Source organism: Ovis canadensis, chromosome 1 (assembly GCF_042477335.2).
Source record: "Ovis canadensis isolate MfBH-ARS-UI-01 breed Bighorn chromosome 1, ARS-UI_OviCan_v2, whole genome shotgun sequence".
Classification (NCBI taxonomy): Eukaryota; Metazoa; Chordata; class Mammalia; order Artiodactyla; family Bovidae; genus Ovis; species Ovis canadensis.
In genome coordinates, this window is record NC_091245.1 from 256,377,257 (window position 1) to 256,393,006 (window position 15,750).

The 15,750-nt window shown below is 39.1% G+C and overlaps 1 protein-coding gene across 5 annotated transcripts in view; it reads right to left on the reverse strand.

Moving 5' to 3' along the window:
- The window catches only part of PPP2R3A (protein phosphatase 2 regulatory subunit B''alpha), a 239,841-nt gene that overhangs the window by 151,511 nt on the left and 72,580 nt on the right, over positions 1-15,750 (reverse strand). Inside the window, exon 1 of one of the 5 annotated variants that reach the window (XM_069564767.1) lies at positions 875-1,358. The exons of the other annotated variants lie outside the window; for them this stretch is intronic. Within the exon in view, the coding sequence (XP_069420868.1) occupies positions 875-1,006 (132 nt within the window). The 5' untranslated portion in view covers positions 1,007-1,358. Of the gene's footprint in view, positions 1-874; positions 1,359-15,750 lie in introns of those variants that run through there. 5 annotated transcript variants of the gene reach the window in all.

Here is a 15,750-nt window from a genome sequence, read left to right on the forward strand (position 1 = left end):
GCTCTCCATAACCTTACAGTATCATTTAGATAGTCATTCTGAACAGTACCCTAATGCTATTATGTTACTGTAGCAGTTCCAATATTTGACCATTTTTAACCTGTTTTTAAAAAAGCAATTTCACATGGTTCAGTCAAATAATTTGAAATTACTGTAGGTCAGAATAACTATGAAACTGTAGTTTCTTGCTGGATTCTGGATGTCCGTCATGATATGGCTCACAATTTGTACTGTATTCAATGCTAGGCAACTTGTTTCATGAGATACTATCCCTATGGTTGTGAGCAAGTAAGCATGGTCTCTGCAGACAGAAATGACTCAACCTCACAGCTGAGGGAAGACATTCTCTCACAACCCAGAAGTAACTGCCATGCTTTATTACCTATACACAGTATATCATACACACACAACTGCTGATATATGTAAAAATAGTCTTTTCAAAAAACCATGATTATTAGGATCAATATTCCTTTTTAAAAAAGATTAATTACGGATGTATGCATGTTAAAACAAATTTAGTCTACTGATTCAAAGTGCAAACAGGCTTTTAATATGGAAATTCTAATTTCTCAAAGATATTTTTATGAAAAATTCTAAATTACAAAATATTTGTTAAGTTGTATTTATTGTCTCTAAAACTGGATTCTCTCTCTACAAGAGAAAAATGTGAGTACTGTACTTCAGGTCCAGAAGGTCTATTTTTAAACCTGTTGGAATCTCTCTACAAATAGCTTTCTGGAAATAGCTGAATAGAGGACACAGATTAATTCCTTGATCTAATATCAAGTGAGCTGTAAAATTATTTGTAAGTTAGTTCACTGGGTGGTTTTATTAGTAATAAAAATATTTTAAAAGAAACACCCAAGTTTCAAACCTGTGTCTGCTGAAATGACTTCAGCCGCTTCTTAAACCGTGACGGGAGAACAAAATCACAGCCCCTTGCCAGGAAAGCTAACTCTCCCCTTAAATCCGGGTCCCTTCGTAGAGATGTTTCCTTGATCATCATCTTTGAAAAGTGGATGTTTACTTAGCAACTGTCCAGCACACTTCTGAAGATAGTCAGATTTTATACGGTGTCAATCTTGTCAGGTAGAAAGGTATTTTTTTCTTCTTTATCTCCCAAAGAAATTAAGTTCAAGCATTGTGCTCTCCCAGCCTCCAGAGACCACAATCCATGCTTATACTGACATGCAGCTGGTTCCCAAGTAAAGCCTGTGGCTCCCAAGACCTGCTCATAATTTTCAAGTAAGAAACGGGCTGCAATGGGCCTGCTGCTCCGCGTAGGTAGCTTTACGTCAAATTGACCTGCCCATGTAGAGAATACAGAGCCTTCTGGGAAAGGAAGCACCCACTACTCTGCACACCAAAGTTAGAAGCATTACAGCTGGACCTAAAAATAGTGACTTCTCAGATAAAGCTAACTTCTTAAACTCAAGAGTATATGAGGTGTCAACCCACATAAAACAGTTCCTGCTCAAGCTAGAAGAGAATGTGTAGAGGATTTTTGATTTTGTTACTTAATATTTCATGACAAAAACAAACAAACAAACATGCTGTACTTCAAATGTGAAACTATCATTTTAACTTTAAAAAATTTCCTTATTAGAAGGGAAGCAAATATCCAACACCCTCTAGGTATATCCACAGGATGTATGGAGAAAAATATGGAGAAAAACACTTTTATCCTCAAATGGGAATATACAAAGAGATTTGTTAAGTCTCAGATTTTAAAATTTAAAAAAATTTTTTGGTTTGTTTGCAGAAGACTATAAATATACTTTTCTGAAGTGATTCTGAATCTGGATACATTTGAAAATTTATTGTCAAAGAAAGTGACAGAATTCCAAAAGAAAGCAGATTTAGATGCAGAGAAGTGAATGAAATTTGGCTATAGTAAAGGTACAAAAGATGATCACACAGCAATGACATAACAGATCTTGAATTTGTGAGACCTGTTTTTCTTAAGAAGCTTTGAAGAATTCTCAGATTTTAAAAATATTCTATTATTTTATCATATATTGAATAGCTGCCTTAATTATTTACAAGTGAATCAAGTACTCACTCATATTTAATATTCAGAATTCAATATTTATTTTCAATCACCCACATTTAAATCCATATTGATTTTCTACTAATTGAAAGCATAAATCAAATATTATCAAATAAACCCCCTAAACCAAAAAGAGCTTATGATTCTCTTTAGCTGAACCTTTGTCTAATTATTGGGAATCAAATTCTTCAGTTTGACAACATTTTGTAACATGTACATTTGGCTTATATATCTAAATCCATAGTTTTCAAATTTCTTAAGCTGTAGAATTCTCCACTCATACAAAATCTTACCTGACAGTTTTTAGTATATATTCTGATTAAAAGAGGATTACACTGAAAGCACTGCGCTAACGCTTTACCCGGGCCTTTCCTTTGTCCCCCCAATTTTCCTCATTTCAGGCTGACTCTTTGAGCCAGGTGGCTTCCCCTACACTCTTGTTTGTAATACTCTAATATCTCCTTCATTATTTACCTCCAAATTAAAACATTTAATAAGTTTGTTATGAATGCAACTGGGTTTTTAGACTTGTGAAATAATGCTTTTTAAATTAAATCACACCTTTGCTGTATTTCTCCCCTTCCCAATATCAACCTGTGGCTTTGGGGGGTGACTTCATCCCCTTCCTGAGAACACTCTTTCTCAAATTATATACACATTAACCATCCTTCAAAATTCAACTCAGATTTTACCTATTTCATAAAGGATTACCTATTTCATAAAAGATTACCTATTTCATAAAGGATTACCTATTTAAGCCCCCTTACTGCAATTTTCTTAATAAAATACTGTAGAATCTTTCTTGAATGATTCCATTTATTCTCTGGATGAGTCAATGCTCTCTCTCCATTTCATCTATAAAAGAAAACCACCAATGCCCTGGACACACTGATTCATGGCTAATAGTTTAGTTTCTGTTATGCTGTCATGTGTCTTATCTCAATAGCTGAGTTTAATGCTTACTAAGAGCTAGCTGTACTCATTCCCACTTGTTTATACTTGTTGTACTTTTCATAGTAATTATTCAATTCATAAACTAATGAGGGTGGAAAAAGGGTTGATATTTTTAGAATTGAGGGGAAGACTCTAAATTGAATATATAAGACTTAGTAAAGGCAAAAAACTACTGAAATTTTGTCACTGTGAAATTAAATTATTGGTGCGATAAAAGAAAAACCATTTAAATCTAGAATGTATCTACATTCAAACTGTTTTACTGCTGACTCAAGTTCCTGGAAATAAGGGAACAAATGTACTAAGTATGATTTATTAAAGAAAGATGTCATGAAACTTCAATTTCCAGCTATGACACTTATTTCCAGAGAAAAGACTTTGGCACTACATTAAAAGATCTGAATACTGGTGTCTGAGTTAAAATGTTTAACATACACAATTTATAGAATACATAGAGTTTATGATGTCCTACTGAGTAACTATCCATAACCCAATCATGTTCAGGTAAATGGGCTTCTACTGTAATATTTTATAATCTGACAATATTTTCCAACAGTGTCTAAACTGTTGAGGGTATGGTCAATTTTAAAGTCACTCAATCATTCAACAAATATTTTTCTGATGCTTTTTATATGCAGTTACTTTGCTGAGTGCTGAGGATATGATGATAAAGAAGTGATCCTTTCTTCACCGCACCTAGCACAATCTCGGTTTGGAGCAAAGGAAAATTAATACTTTCATTTCATTTACTTCTCATAAATCTCTTGAGTTTCAAAGTCAGAACAGTGGTTAAACGCCTGTCCTGCTATCCCTCTTAGGCAAGAAGAAAACATTTCTCCACGTCTTTTGATGGCAAAATAAGCTCTAAGTTTTTATTTATCCAAGTGCTTTCCCAAAAATTCAGAGGGGAGAAAAGGCCAGGTCCCCTAAAGGGAATTAGGGAAGAAATGGTCTGTGGCAATGAGTTACTGATAGAGAAAGACTTATTTTGAAATTTATTTGTCTTTATCTTATTTACTTGTGTTTCTGTGTAAGTATACCTGCTTGGTTCTAGAAAGAATCTGAGAATGTGAGCTGGTTTCAAGAAGTATATGATAACTAGAACACAGCAGCAAAGAACATGGGTTTTAGAGTGACCTCTTCTTTACCAGGAAAAGGTCAAACATAAGGAATTTCACTATTAATTCAAACACAGCCTATAATCTACTCTCTTCTCTATTTTGATCACAGAGAAAAGTATACAACTCTTGAGGCTGGGTGCTGGAAGGGAAAAGCTGTTTCTAGGTGAGAGGTTTCCATGGAGGGACTAAACAGAATAAGGAAGAACATAAAACTATAGTTTATAAATTCAACTTGAAAAGATGGCAAGTTGGGCAGTTATAATGGAAAGAGTGGACTGTAAGGGTCTTCCCAGTGTCCTGGAATAAACCATGAAATATTCTCTCCTGCCCTCTGCAGCATACATGAAGTCTCTCATAACAAGAGAGCTAGCCAACAGTAGGTGTCTCCTGCACAGCAACCTGCATCTCTTTTTTGGCATACACTGCCTGAAGACCCAGGTTGTCCTGTCTGCACCATAGGCCCAACGTGGGTCTTCAGGGCAGCTGTACTGACTAGAGGATGAGAAAGACTGGTGCTCTCTTGTTGTGAGAATGACTGGGATAGATTAGGTGCTACCTCAAGATCCAGCTGCCTCAACTGGGGTTCCTTTCCTATCTTATCATTCTATGTATGTTCTCCCAGAGCAAACATGCTTAAGTAAGGAGGATAACCTTTCTCAAAGAGAACAAGTTTGGTGGTGGGTTCTTGAGTTTCAGGGTTTTACAGGCTCCCTGGCAGGGGTACACAGAAGAGAGGCTGGTCTCTTTGAAATGACTCTAAAAACTAAAGAATTGTTGTAGGGTAGCCTCCAGTATATCAAATATATCCCGTATATGAAGTGAGAAAAGATATTCCTTTATCATGTCCTGAAATGACCTGCAGAACTGAGGAGTGAGTCCAGAAAGAGCTTGCATCCTGAAGGAAGGTGACAGTGAGAGGAGACAGAGGATAAAACTGTATATGACACCAACATATTCTGTTTTTGTAGACTTCACTTTTTGAAGTTTAGTTTGAAACTCAGGATGGATTTTCCAGAGCTTTCCAAATCCTTTCACAACTCTCTGCCCTTCCCCACCAGTTCTTTAGGATGGTTTAAGAAAAGAAAAATGGGTTGATTACACAAGATAGAGAAAATTTTGAATACCTGCTGAAGATGTAAATCACTTATTTTGAATTATATAAAACTGCTAAACAGTTAATGTTGTATATGCAACATTTTGTCCTAAAATAAGTCTAGCTTTTATTTTACAAACCAACATGTAGTCATACCAGCCTCATTACTTTGGAGACTGAGAGCACAGCATCCACCAAGGTCTCAGAGTTAAGACCTGGTTGGAATAAACAATGCAGCAAAGCCATCAACATCTGCGTGAAGCACAGCAAGCCTGGGAATCAGCTCAGCTGTGAGGACCTGTGTTGAATATCAGAACCAGGTCCAGAAAGCAGCAGAGTCACTCTAAATTCACATCAACAGATTTTGCTCATAAGATGCTACAGGAGAAAAAAAAGTTACATATTAAAGAGGAAGTTCTGCTACATGAAGAGGGTACTTCTGATTTTAAAAAGGAAGCTGGCTGTTTCGAAAAACTTGAAAATGCTTAATCAAAAGCCTTTCTGTCTGCATAAAAACTTATATGTGAATGTTCATAGTAGTGTTATTCACAGTAGCCATAAAGTGGAAACACCCAAATGGCCATCAGTTGACTGATGGATAAACAGAATGTGGTATATTCCTACAATGGGACATTATTTAACCATAAAAAGGAATGAAATACTGACACATACTACATGATAAACCTTTAAAGCATTTGCTAAGTGAAAGAAGCCAGACACAAAAGACCACATATTGTATGATTCCGTTTACATGAAATGTCCAAACTAGGCAAATTCATAGAGATGGAAAGATTAGTGATTGCCAGGGGCTGGTGGCTGGGGGGATGGGGAGTGACTGCTAATGAGTACAGATTTTTTGTGAAGTGATGAAAATGTTCTAGAATTAGTGCTGATGGTTACATAATCTTGTTGAATATACTAAAAACCTATGAATTATGCACTTTGTGTGGTTATATTTTATTAATGTATAAAGTGATACAATAAACATGACAGGGCATACAGTTTTAACTGAGGTTCAGCTGATGTACAATATTATATGTTACAGGTGTACAATGTAGTGATTCTTAATTAGGCACTTTATTTTTTTAACTTTTAATTTTTGTATTGGAGTATAGCCAATTAACAATGCTGTGATAGGTTTCGGGTGGACACCAAAGGGACTCAGCCGTACATATTGAATTAGGCACTTTTAAAAGGGTAAATTTTATACTACTATATCTCAATTTTAAAAAGTCTTTCTCATCTTAGCTCTAACTGGCAAAGGAGTTATTAATAAAAAAAAAGGTATAACAACTTGGAATCACAGACTTTGCTTAAAATATCATCATAAAGCCTTAACAGAGAAAACTGATTATAAGCTAATTATTTACTCAATCCTATATTTTTATATCCTCATTTATGCTCCAACTTGGTGTCTTTGCATTATTTAATAGCTTGCTCTGTTTTGCCAGTAACGTTATTTTACTCTTAAATAATGGAGTGGGGAATGGAGGCGGGTGGTTGTGTTGATCTATGGCTTCTTTGCTCCTCTAGCCTTATCTTCACTGGTTGCAGAAAAACAGGAGCAGATCTAATAAGCATTTCTGTGTCTTGCTTCAACTGCATCGAAATGATAGGAACACATTCCAGGACCCATAAGAGAAAGAACCCACAAATCTAGTATTTTTACCTCTGTGTTCCTAACATTTGGGAGTTGATGTTCTTCTGGGATCTGGGGCAGGGGGAGATAATTAAGAACCTAAAATTATTACATATGATAATTCTTGGATCTCTACAACTTCTGGCTCCTAGAGTACTGCACTTCTTAGTCTGCCTTTCTTCTTCCTCAGTAATCACTTCAAGAAGAGACTGCTCATTATAGAGCATAAGAAATTCATTTTGGGCTCATAAATATGTCAGACAACTTAAGTTAGAAGGAATAGAGGGTTTCTAATCCACTGACACTGCCATGTTGAATATCAGAGAATGCACAGTGGCAGTACTGTAAAACACCTTGCACCCCCTAAATACCTTGCCCTGGTGTCTTTGTGGGGGGTGTGTGTGTGTATGGTTTCTCAGTAGTTTGGGGTGAATTAAGAGATGTCAAAAGAGAAGGCTACAATTGATGGTCAAGGACCCTAGGGATGATCTTTATGTTGCAAATATAATAGCTGATGGAGCTGTATCTCCTGCATGCCAAAGTGTCTTTTGAATGCCTGGTTTTAAAGAGGGGAGAACTGTGCATGTTTATCAGTTGATGGAATGATCAAAGGGAAAAAACTGATGACTGTGGGGAGAAAGCGGCCGGGGCCTGAGAGTATGTATTTCTATCCAGTTCCCAGGTGATGCTAATGCTGTTAGTTGGGAACTACACTTCTAAAGCCACTGATATAAAAACAGGACCAGAGAATGACTAGCTAAAGAAGGGCAGATGACAAGCTCACTGGAGGAGAGATCAAAGAACTGAGAAGCTCATGGATTGGATGCCTCATCTACTGAAAACTCACGAGAATCTTGGCAAGTAGTATTGGAAAGTGTCAAACAGCCAGGAGCTAAAATCATCAAGGAAGGGACCTGGGGTTGGCAGATGACTACAATCAAGGAAGGGTAGGGCTTCCCTTGTGGCTTAGCTGGTAAAGAATTTGCCTGCAATGCTGGAGACCTGGGTTTGAGCCCTGGGCTGCGAAGGTCCCCTGGAGGAGGGCATGTCAACCCACTCCAGATTCTTGCCTGGAAAATCCCGTGGACAGAGGAGCCTGTTGAGCTACAGTCCATGGGGTCGCAAAGAGTCAGATACGACTGAGCAACTAAGCATGGTGGGTAGTGAGTCTGATGACATTAGCTCAAAGCTGGGGGATGGTAGTTTCAGAGAAGTGGGAAAGAGAATACTCTGGAAGTTGCAATGAAACGCAAGAACATTTACTGCTTCCTCCAGATCCAGTGAGATGGGGTGGAGTGGGAAAGAAAAGAGTCACCATTTCACGTGGCTATCGTACCCCTGGGCTTCCCGGGTGGTGCTAGTGGTAAAGAACCTGCCTGCCAATGCAGGAGACGTAAGAAATGTAGGAGTTCAGTCCTTGGGTCAGAAAGATCCCCTGGAGGAGGGCATGGCAACCCATTCTAGTATTCTTGCCTGAAGAATCCCATGGACGGAGGAGTCTGGTGGGTTACAGTCCATGGGTCCACAAAGAGTTGGACACCACGGAAGCAACTTAGCACATACCCTTAGGGAGAGAAGGGTTTCAGATAGAACAAGAGGGTAAAGGGAATGTTTAGTAAGAGTTTGATGACCTAGGACATTTTGCCAGTGAATGATCAAGAAGGCACAGTGAAAGATTTCAGGGCTGAACTCAGAAACAGGATATACAAGAGTAGGGTGAGGAGGTGAGTGGTTATGTGAACTCCCAGACTTCTGTGGTGACTGATGTGAACAGGGATGAAGGGCTATTAGATTAGCCCTGATCTTAAGGCAGAGAATATTGAAGCTGTGTGCTGGGTAGGTCCATGAGGGGAACCACGGGCTGACCAGAAGCAATCTGAGTTCTGGGAGCTCCTTTCACTTCTGTTTTGGAGGCTGGGGAGGGCTATACATATCAGGAATACCTGGATATCTGGGTCTCAGTCTTACTTCTACAAAAACATGTGTACATGTGTAATTTAGAGTGCATTTACCCCCCAGTTTTTTGCATACACAGACATACTAATTACAAAAAGGGATCACATTGGTATATTCGTTTTACAATTTATATCTTTATCTTGACAATTGATGTGAATAATTAGAAAGCATGGAGATGTAACAGGACCTGATCCCAGAAGACATTAAAAGTGGAGGGGAAATACCTATTGAACTCATCCTGCAAATTTATATGTGCCACTGGCCAGATCCCTTTACTTTTATTAATCTCTGTGGTGGTTAAATGAAGTAGAAGGGAGAATAGTTTCTTGCTGTATTGATGAGTGCTTTGATTTCTATTCAAATATTTGTAGCACTGAACCCAAGAAACTGTCAGCACCTAAAGCTGAGGGAGAAGAAACAATTTTCCCCAGTGATATGACTGCTCAATCTTAATGAAGGTATGGATACAAACCTGGAAAGTGAAAGAAGAATGCTTCAGAAGAAGCTTTTAATAAGATTCCAAAAGTGTGTTCTTCTATAATTTCATTTTCATAATTATTCTACATTTAAACATATGAAATTATACAATATAAAATCTAAACTTTGAAAAGACTCATAATATTAGATCATTAACCTAGGAAGGCTCTTGATTCCCCCTGGAATGGTATCTGAGACACATATTACTGATCAGGGTCAGAAAGAAACAAAGTAAGTTCTAGTAATGGTACAAATCATACCCACCTTGAACGATTTCTCTGACCCTCTTGGGCATCCAAAAACAAACAAAAAACAAATGCTATACTAAAGGTAAGTGGCCAGAAAAGTTCTTTTCCAAGCTAAATCTGTTGGGATGAAGGTGGGACTTCTAAGACAGGGAAAAGGAATTTTCAGGATTTAAATAAACAGCTCCTATGTGGAGATACTACAATAGGGCTTGAGGGTGAAGTGGTGAATAAGAGAGCACCCGCTCAAAATGCCTACAGTCTATAATCAAGAGACTTTCATCCTCTGATAAGGTGAAATGATCTATACTCTTAATGGGGTTCTCCCCTCTTGTCAGGGGAGGTGATGGGATTTTCCCCAGAACTCCATAGGTTTTTAGGTGTTACATGCTAGAGGAATTAAGAGGCTACAGGTCTGGGTGAGGTCTGAGTCTTGCTGAGGCACCAGCCTCAAGTCCTAGAAGGGAACCAGTTGTCAGGTCCTTTTGTATGCATCCTTGAGAAGCCAAGGGCCAGGAAAGAGATGGCCTTTAGGCAAGAGAGCACAGTTTCTACTTGAGAAGCAGGCAAACCAGAGAAGCAAAAATCCCTTCATTTGATTATTCATTCACTTATTTATTCATTTAATAAATACTTATTTAATGCTACCATTTGTTAAATAAAGGCCAATGGAGGATAGTGCCAGGCAAAGAAACTTGAGAAGGACACATAAATCTCTCTGCATGTGCTTATTTTAATATTTCATCTTTATTAGGTATAGGTTTGGGAGCTGGGGATTATAATTTTGGAGCCTGAAGTGGTAAAAGATAAGATAAGATATGAATCAGGCTGTCAGATAAGACTGTCTGCTTAAAGTGTGACTTAAAACCTGCAAAAAACAATGGGAACTACCCATCTAACCCTTTACTTTATTAGCATGAGTCCTATCAACTTAGAATTTGAAATAAGATAAGCAGAGCAGCCTGATATTTTCTTTTATACTCTCTAGGAAGGAGAGTTATGTTAAGCCAATTTGACTTACTCTTAATCATCAAGATTAGACTACCAGAGAGCTTGGGTTTGAAATAATGGATTTATGATCTAGCCATCTAGCATCCCTTACTGGATTCCCCAAGGACCAAAAACTTCTATTTGTAAGATAGATGGAGAAGATTAACATGGACCACAGCCTTGTCTAACTCAATGAAACTACAAGCCATGCCATGTAGGGCCACCCAAGATGGATGGGTCATGGTGGAGAGTTCTGATAAAACATGGTCCACTGGAGAAGGGAATGGCAAACCACTTCAGTATTCTTGCCTTGAGGACCCCATGAACAGTATGAATAGGCAAAAAAATAGGACATTGAAAGATGAATTCTGCAGCTTGGTATGTGCCCAATATGCTACTGGAGAACAGTGGAGAAACAACTCCAGAATGAAGAGACAGAGCCAAAGTAAAAAGAACACCCAGTTGTGGATGTGACTGGCGATGGAAGTAAAGTCTGACGCTGTAAAGAACAATAGTGCATAGGAACCTGGAATGTTAGGTCCGTGAATCAAGGTAAATTGGAAGTAGTCAAACATGAGATGGGAAGAGTGAATGTTGATACTCTAGGACCTAATCAGCGAACTAAAATGGACTGCTGCTAAGTCGCTTCAGTCGTATCCGACTCTGTGCGACTCCACAGATGGCAGCCAACTAGGCTCCTCCGTCCCTGAGATTCTCCAGGCAAGAACACTGGAGTGGGTTGCCATTTACTTCTCCAATGCATGAAAGTGAAAAGTGAAAGTGAAGTCGCTCAGTCGTGTCCGACTTGTAGCGACCCCATGGACTGCAGCCTTCCAGGCTCCTCTGCCCATGGGGTTTTCCAGGCAAGAGTACTGGAGTGGGTTGCCATTGCCTTCTCCAAAAATGGACTGGAGTGGGTGAATTTAACTCAGATGACCGTTATATCTACTACTGTGGGTAAGAATCCCTTAGACGAAATGAAGCAGCCCTCATAACAAAAGAGGAGTCTAGAATGCAGTACTTGGATGCAGTCTCAAAAATGACAGAATGATCTCTATTCCTTTCCAAGGCAAACCATTCAACATCATGGTAATCCAAGTCTATGCCCCAAAGAGTAATGCTGCATAAGCTGAACGGCTCTATGAAGACCTACAAGAACTTCTAGAATTAACATCCAAAAAAAGATGTCATTTTCATTATAGGGGGATGGAATGCAAAAGTAGGAAGTCAAGAGATAGCTGGAGTAACAGGCAAATTTGGCCTTGGAGTACAAAATGAAGCAGGGCAAAGGCTAACAGAGTTTGATCAAGAAAACACACTGGTTATAGAAGACACCCTCTTCCAATAACACAAGAGAAGACTCTACACATGGACATCAATAGATGGTCAATACCAAAATCAGATTGATTATATTCTTTGCAACCAAAGATGTAGAAGCTCTGTACAGTCAGCAAAAACAAGACCAGGAGCTGACTGTGGTTCAGATCATGAACTCCTTATTGCCAAATTCAGACTTAAATTGAAGAAAGTAGGGAAAACCATTAGACCATTCAGGTATGGCCTAAATCAAATCCCTTACGATTATACAGTGAAAGTGACAAATAGATTCAGGGGATTAGCTCTGATAGAGTGCCTGAAGAACTATGGATGGAGATTTGTGACATTGTACAGGAGGCAGTGATCAAGACAATCCTCAACAAAAAGAAATGCCAAAAGGCAAAATGGTTGTCTGAGGAGGCCTTACAAATAGCTGAGAAAAGAAGAGAAGCTGGAGAAAAGGACAGATATAAGCATCTGAATGCAGAGTTCCAAAGAATAGCAAGGAGAGATACGAAAGCCTTCCTCAGTGATCAATGCAAAGAAATAGAGGAAAACAACAGAATGGGGAAGACTACAGATCTCTTTAAGAAAATTAGAGATACCAAGGGGACATTTCAGGCAAAGATGGACACAATAAAGGACAGAAATGGTATGGACCTAACAGAAGCAGAAGATACTAAGAAGAGGTGGCAAGAATACACAGAAGAACTATATAAAAAAGATCTTCTTGACCCAGATAATCACGATGGTGTCATCACTCACCTAGACCCAGACATCCTGGAATGTGAAGCCAAGTGGGCCTTAGAGAGCATCACTATGAACAAAGCTAGTGGAGGTGATGGAATTTCAGTTGAGCTATTCCAAATCCTGCAAGATAATGCTGTGAAAGTGCAGCACTCAATATGCCAGAAAATTTGGAAAGCTCAGCAGTGGTCACTGGACTGGAAAAGGTCAGTTTTCATTCCAATCCCAAAGAAAGGCAATGCCAAAGAATGTTCAAACTACTGAACAATTGCACGCTCATCTCACATGCTAGCAAAGTAATGCTCAAAATTCTCCAAACCAGGCTTCAATAGTATATGAACTGTGAACATCCAGATATTCAAGCTGGATTTAGAGAAGGCAGAGGAACCAGAGATCAAATTGCCAACATCCACTGGATCATCAAAAAAGCAGTCTACTTCTGCTTTATTGACTATGCCAAAGCCTTTGACTGTGTGGATCACAATAAACTGTGGGAAATTCTTCAACAGATGGAATACCAGACAACTTGACCTGCCTCTTGAGAGATCTGTATGCAGGTCAAGAAGCAACAGTTAGAACTGGACATGCAACAACAGACTGGTTCCAAATCGGGAAAGGAATATGTCATGGCTGTATACTGTCACCCTGCTTATTTAACTTATATGCAGAGAATATCATGCAAAATGGCGGGCTGGAAGAAGCACAAGCTGGAATCAAGATTGCTGGGAGAAATATCAACAACTTCAGACATACACCAATGACACCACCCTTTTGGCCGAAAGTGAAGAAAAACTAAAGAGCCTCTTGATGAAAGTGAAAGAGGAGAGTGAAAAAGTTGGCTTAAAACTCATCATTCAGAAAACCAAGATCATGGCATCCAGTCCCATCACTTCATGGCAAATAGATGGGGAAACAATGGAGACAGTGAGAGATTTTATATTTTGGGGTTCCAAAATCACTGTAGATGGCGACTGCAGCCATGAAATTAAAAGATGCTTGCTCCTTGGAAGAAAAGCTATGACCAACCTAGACAGCATAATAAAAAAACCAGAGACATTACTTTGCTGACAAAGGTCTATCTAATCAAAGCTATGGTTTTACCAGTAGTCATGTATGAATGTGAGAGTTCGACTATAAAGAAAGTTGAGTGCCGAAGAACTGATTTGAACCGTGGTGTTGGAGAAGACTCTTTAGAGTCCCCTGGACTGCAAGGAGATCCAACCAGTCCATTCTGAAGGAGATCAACCTTGGGATTTCTTTGGAAGGAATGATGCTAAAGCTGAAACTCCAGTACTTTGGCCACCTCATGTGAAGAGTTGACTCATTGGAAAAGTCTCTGATGCTGGGAGAGATTGGGGGCAGGAGGAGAAGGGGACAACAGATGAGATGGCTGGATGGCATCACTGACTCGATGGACGTGAGTCTGAGTGAACTCCAGGAGTTGGTGATGGACAGGGAGGCCTGGCGTGCTGTGATTCATGGGTCGCGAAGAGTTGGACATGACTGAGCAACTGAACTGAACTGGAGAAGATTAAGGTACATTTTTACATCTTAGAACAGAATGGAAATGGTCCAAGCCAATGAGATAAATAAACCTCTAACCTTAGTACCATTAACACTATAATAACATTTAGGACTTTAAGTAAATTCACTGAATGAGATAAGGGTTCAGTTCAGTTCAGTCGCTCAGTCGTGTCCAACTCTTTGCGACCCCATGAATCGCAGCAAGCCAGGCCTCCCTGTCCATCACGTATGCATATCTAAATGCTATTTCCTCCAGAGAAACTTCCCTGAATTGGACAAGCTGGGATCTCTCTCTCTCCATCCTCTGAACTCCTGTAGCATTTCATCTCTCTCTCATGGAATCCATTCTTTTCACTCTGCATCACAGTAAATAGCTCATATCTTCTACTAGACTGTGGGCTCCAAAAAGGCTTATGATGTCTGATTCATCTTAATCCCCAATTGTGTGCTCTACACAGTACATGCGGAAGCTATTTAGAAACTATCCTTTTTAAATCATTTTGGCAACCTCCATTTACATAATAATGTATTAACTATGCTGAAATAAACTTCCAGGCTCATGATTGAGCCATTCCTGCCCGGAGCTCCTGCCAAATTACCAAACCATAATCTGGATAACTTACATGTCCCTGTATATGGTTCACTTGACCAAAAATGTAGTATATTCAGTCAGCTAATCCCCAAGTGCCAAGTGAATTCTGGGCCTTCTCACCCCAAACAAGCTTGACTATGGGGTGCCAGCCATTCATATACTTCCTTCTTTAATAATTTTTTAACAATTATAAAAGTGATCTTTATCCAATTTTTGAAATAGGTCCTGCTAAAGTTCAAAGCAAGAGAGTTCCAGGAAAAACATCTATTTCTGCTTTATTGACTATGCCAAAGCCTTGACTGTGTGGATCACAATAAACTGTGGAAAATTCTGAGAGAGATGGGAATCCCAGACCACCTGACCTGCCTCTTGAGAAATCTGTATGCAGGTCAGGAAGCAACAGTTAGAACTGGACATGGAACAACAGACTAGTTCCAAATAGGAAAAGGAGTACATCAAGGCTGTTTATTGTCATCCTGCTTATTTAACTTATATGCAGAGTACATCATGAGAAATGCTGGACTGGAAGAAGCACAAGCTGGAATCAAGATTGCTGGGAGAAATATCAATAACCTCAGATACACAGATGACACCACCCTTATGGCAGAAAGTGAAGAGGAACTAAAAAGCCTCTTGATGAAAGTAAAAGAGGAGAGTGAAAAAGTTGGCTTAAAGCTCAACATTCAGAAAACGAAGATCATGGCATCCAGTCCCATCACTTCATGGGAAATAGATGGGGAAACAGTGGAAACAGTGTCAGACTTTATTTTTTGGGGCTCCAAAATCGCTGCAGATGGTGACTGCAGCCATGAAATTAAAAGACGCTTACTCCTTGGAAGAAAAGTTGTGACCAACCTAGATAGCATATTCAAAAGTAGAGACATTGCTTTGCCGACTAAGGTCCGTCTAGTCAAGGCTATGGTTTTTTTAGTAGTCGTGTATGAATGTGAGAGTTCAACTATAAAGAAAGTTGAGTGCCGAAGAATTGATGCGTTTGGACTGTGGTGTTGGAGAAGACTCTTTAGAGTCCCTTGGACTGCAAGGA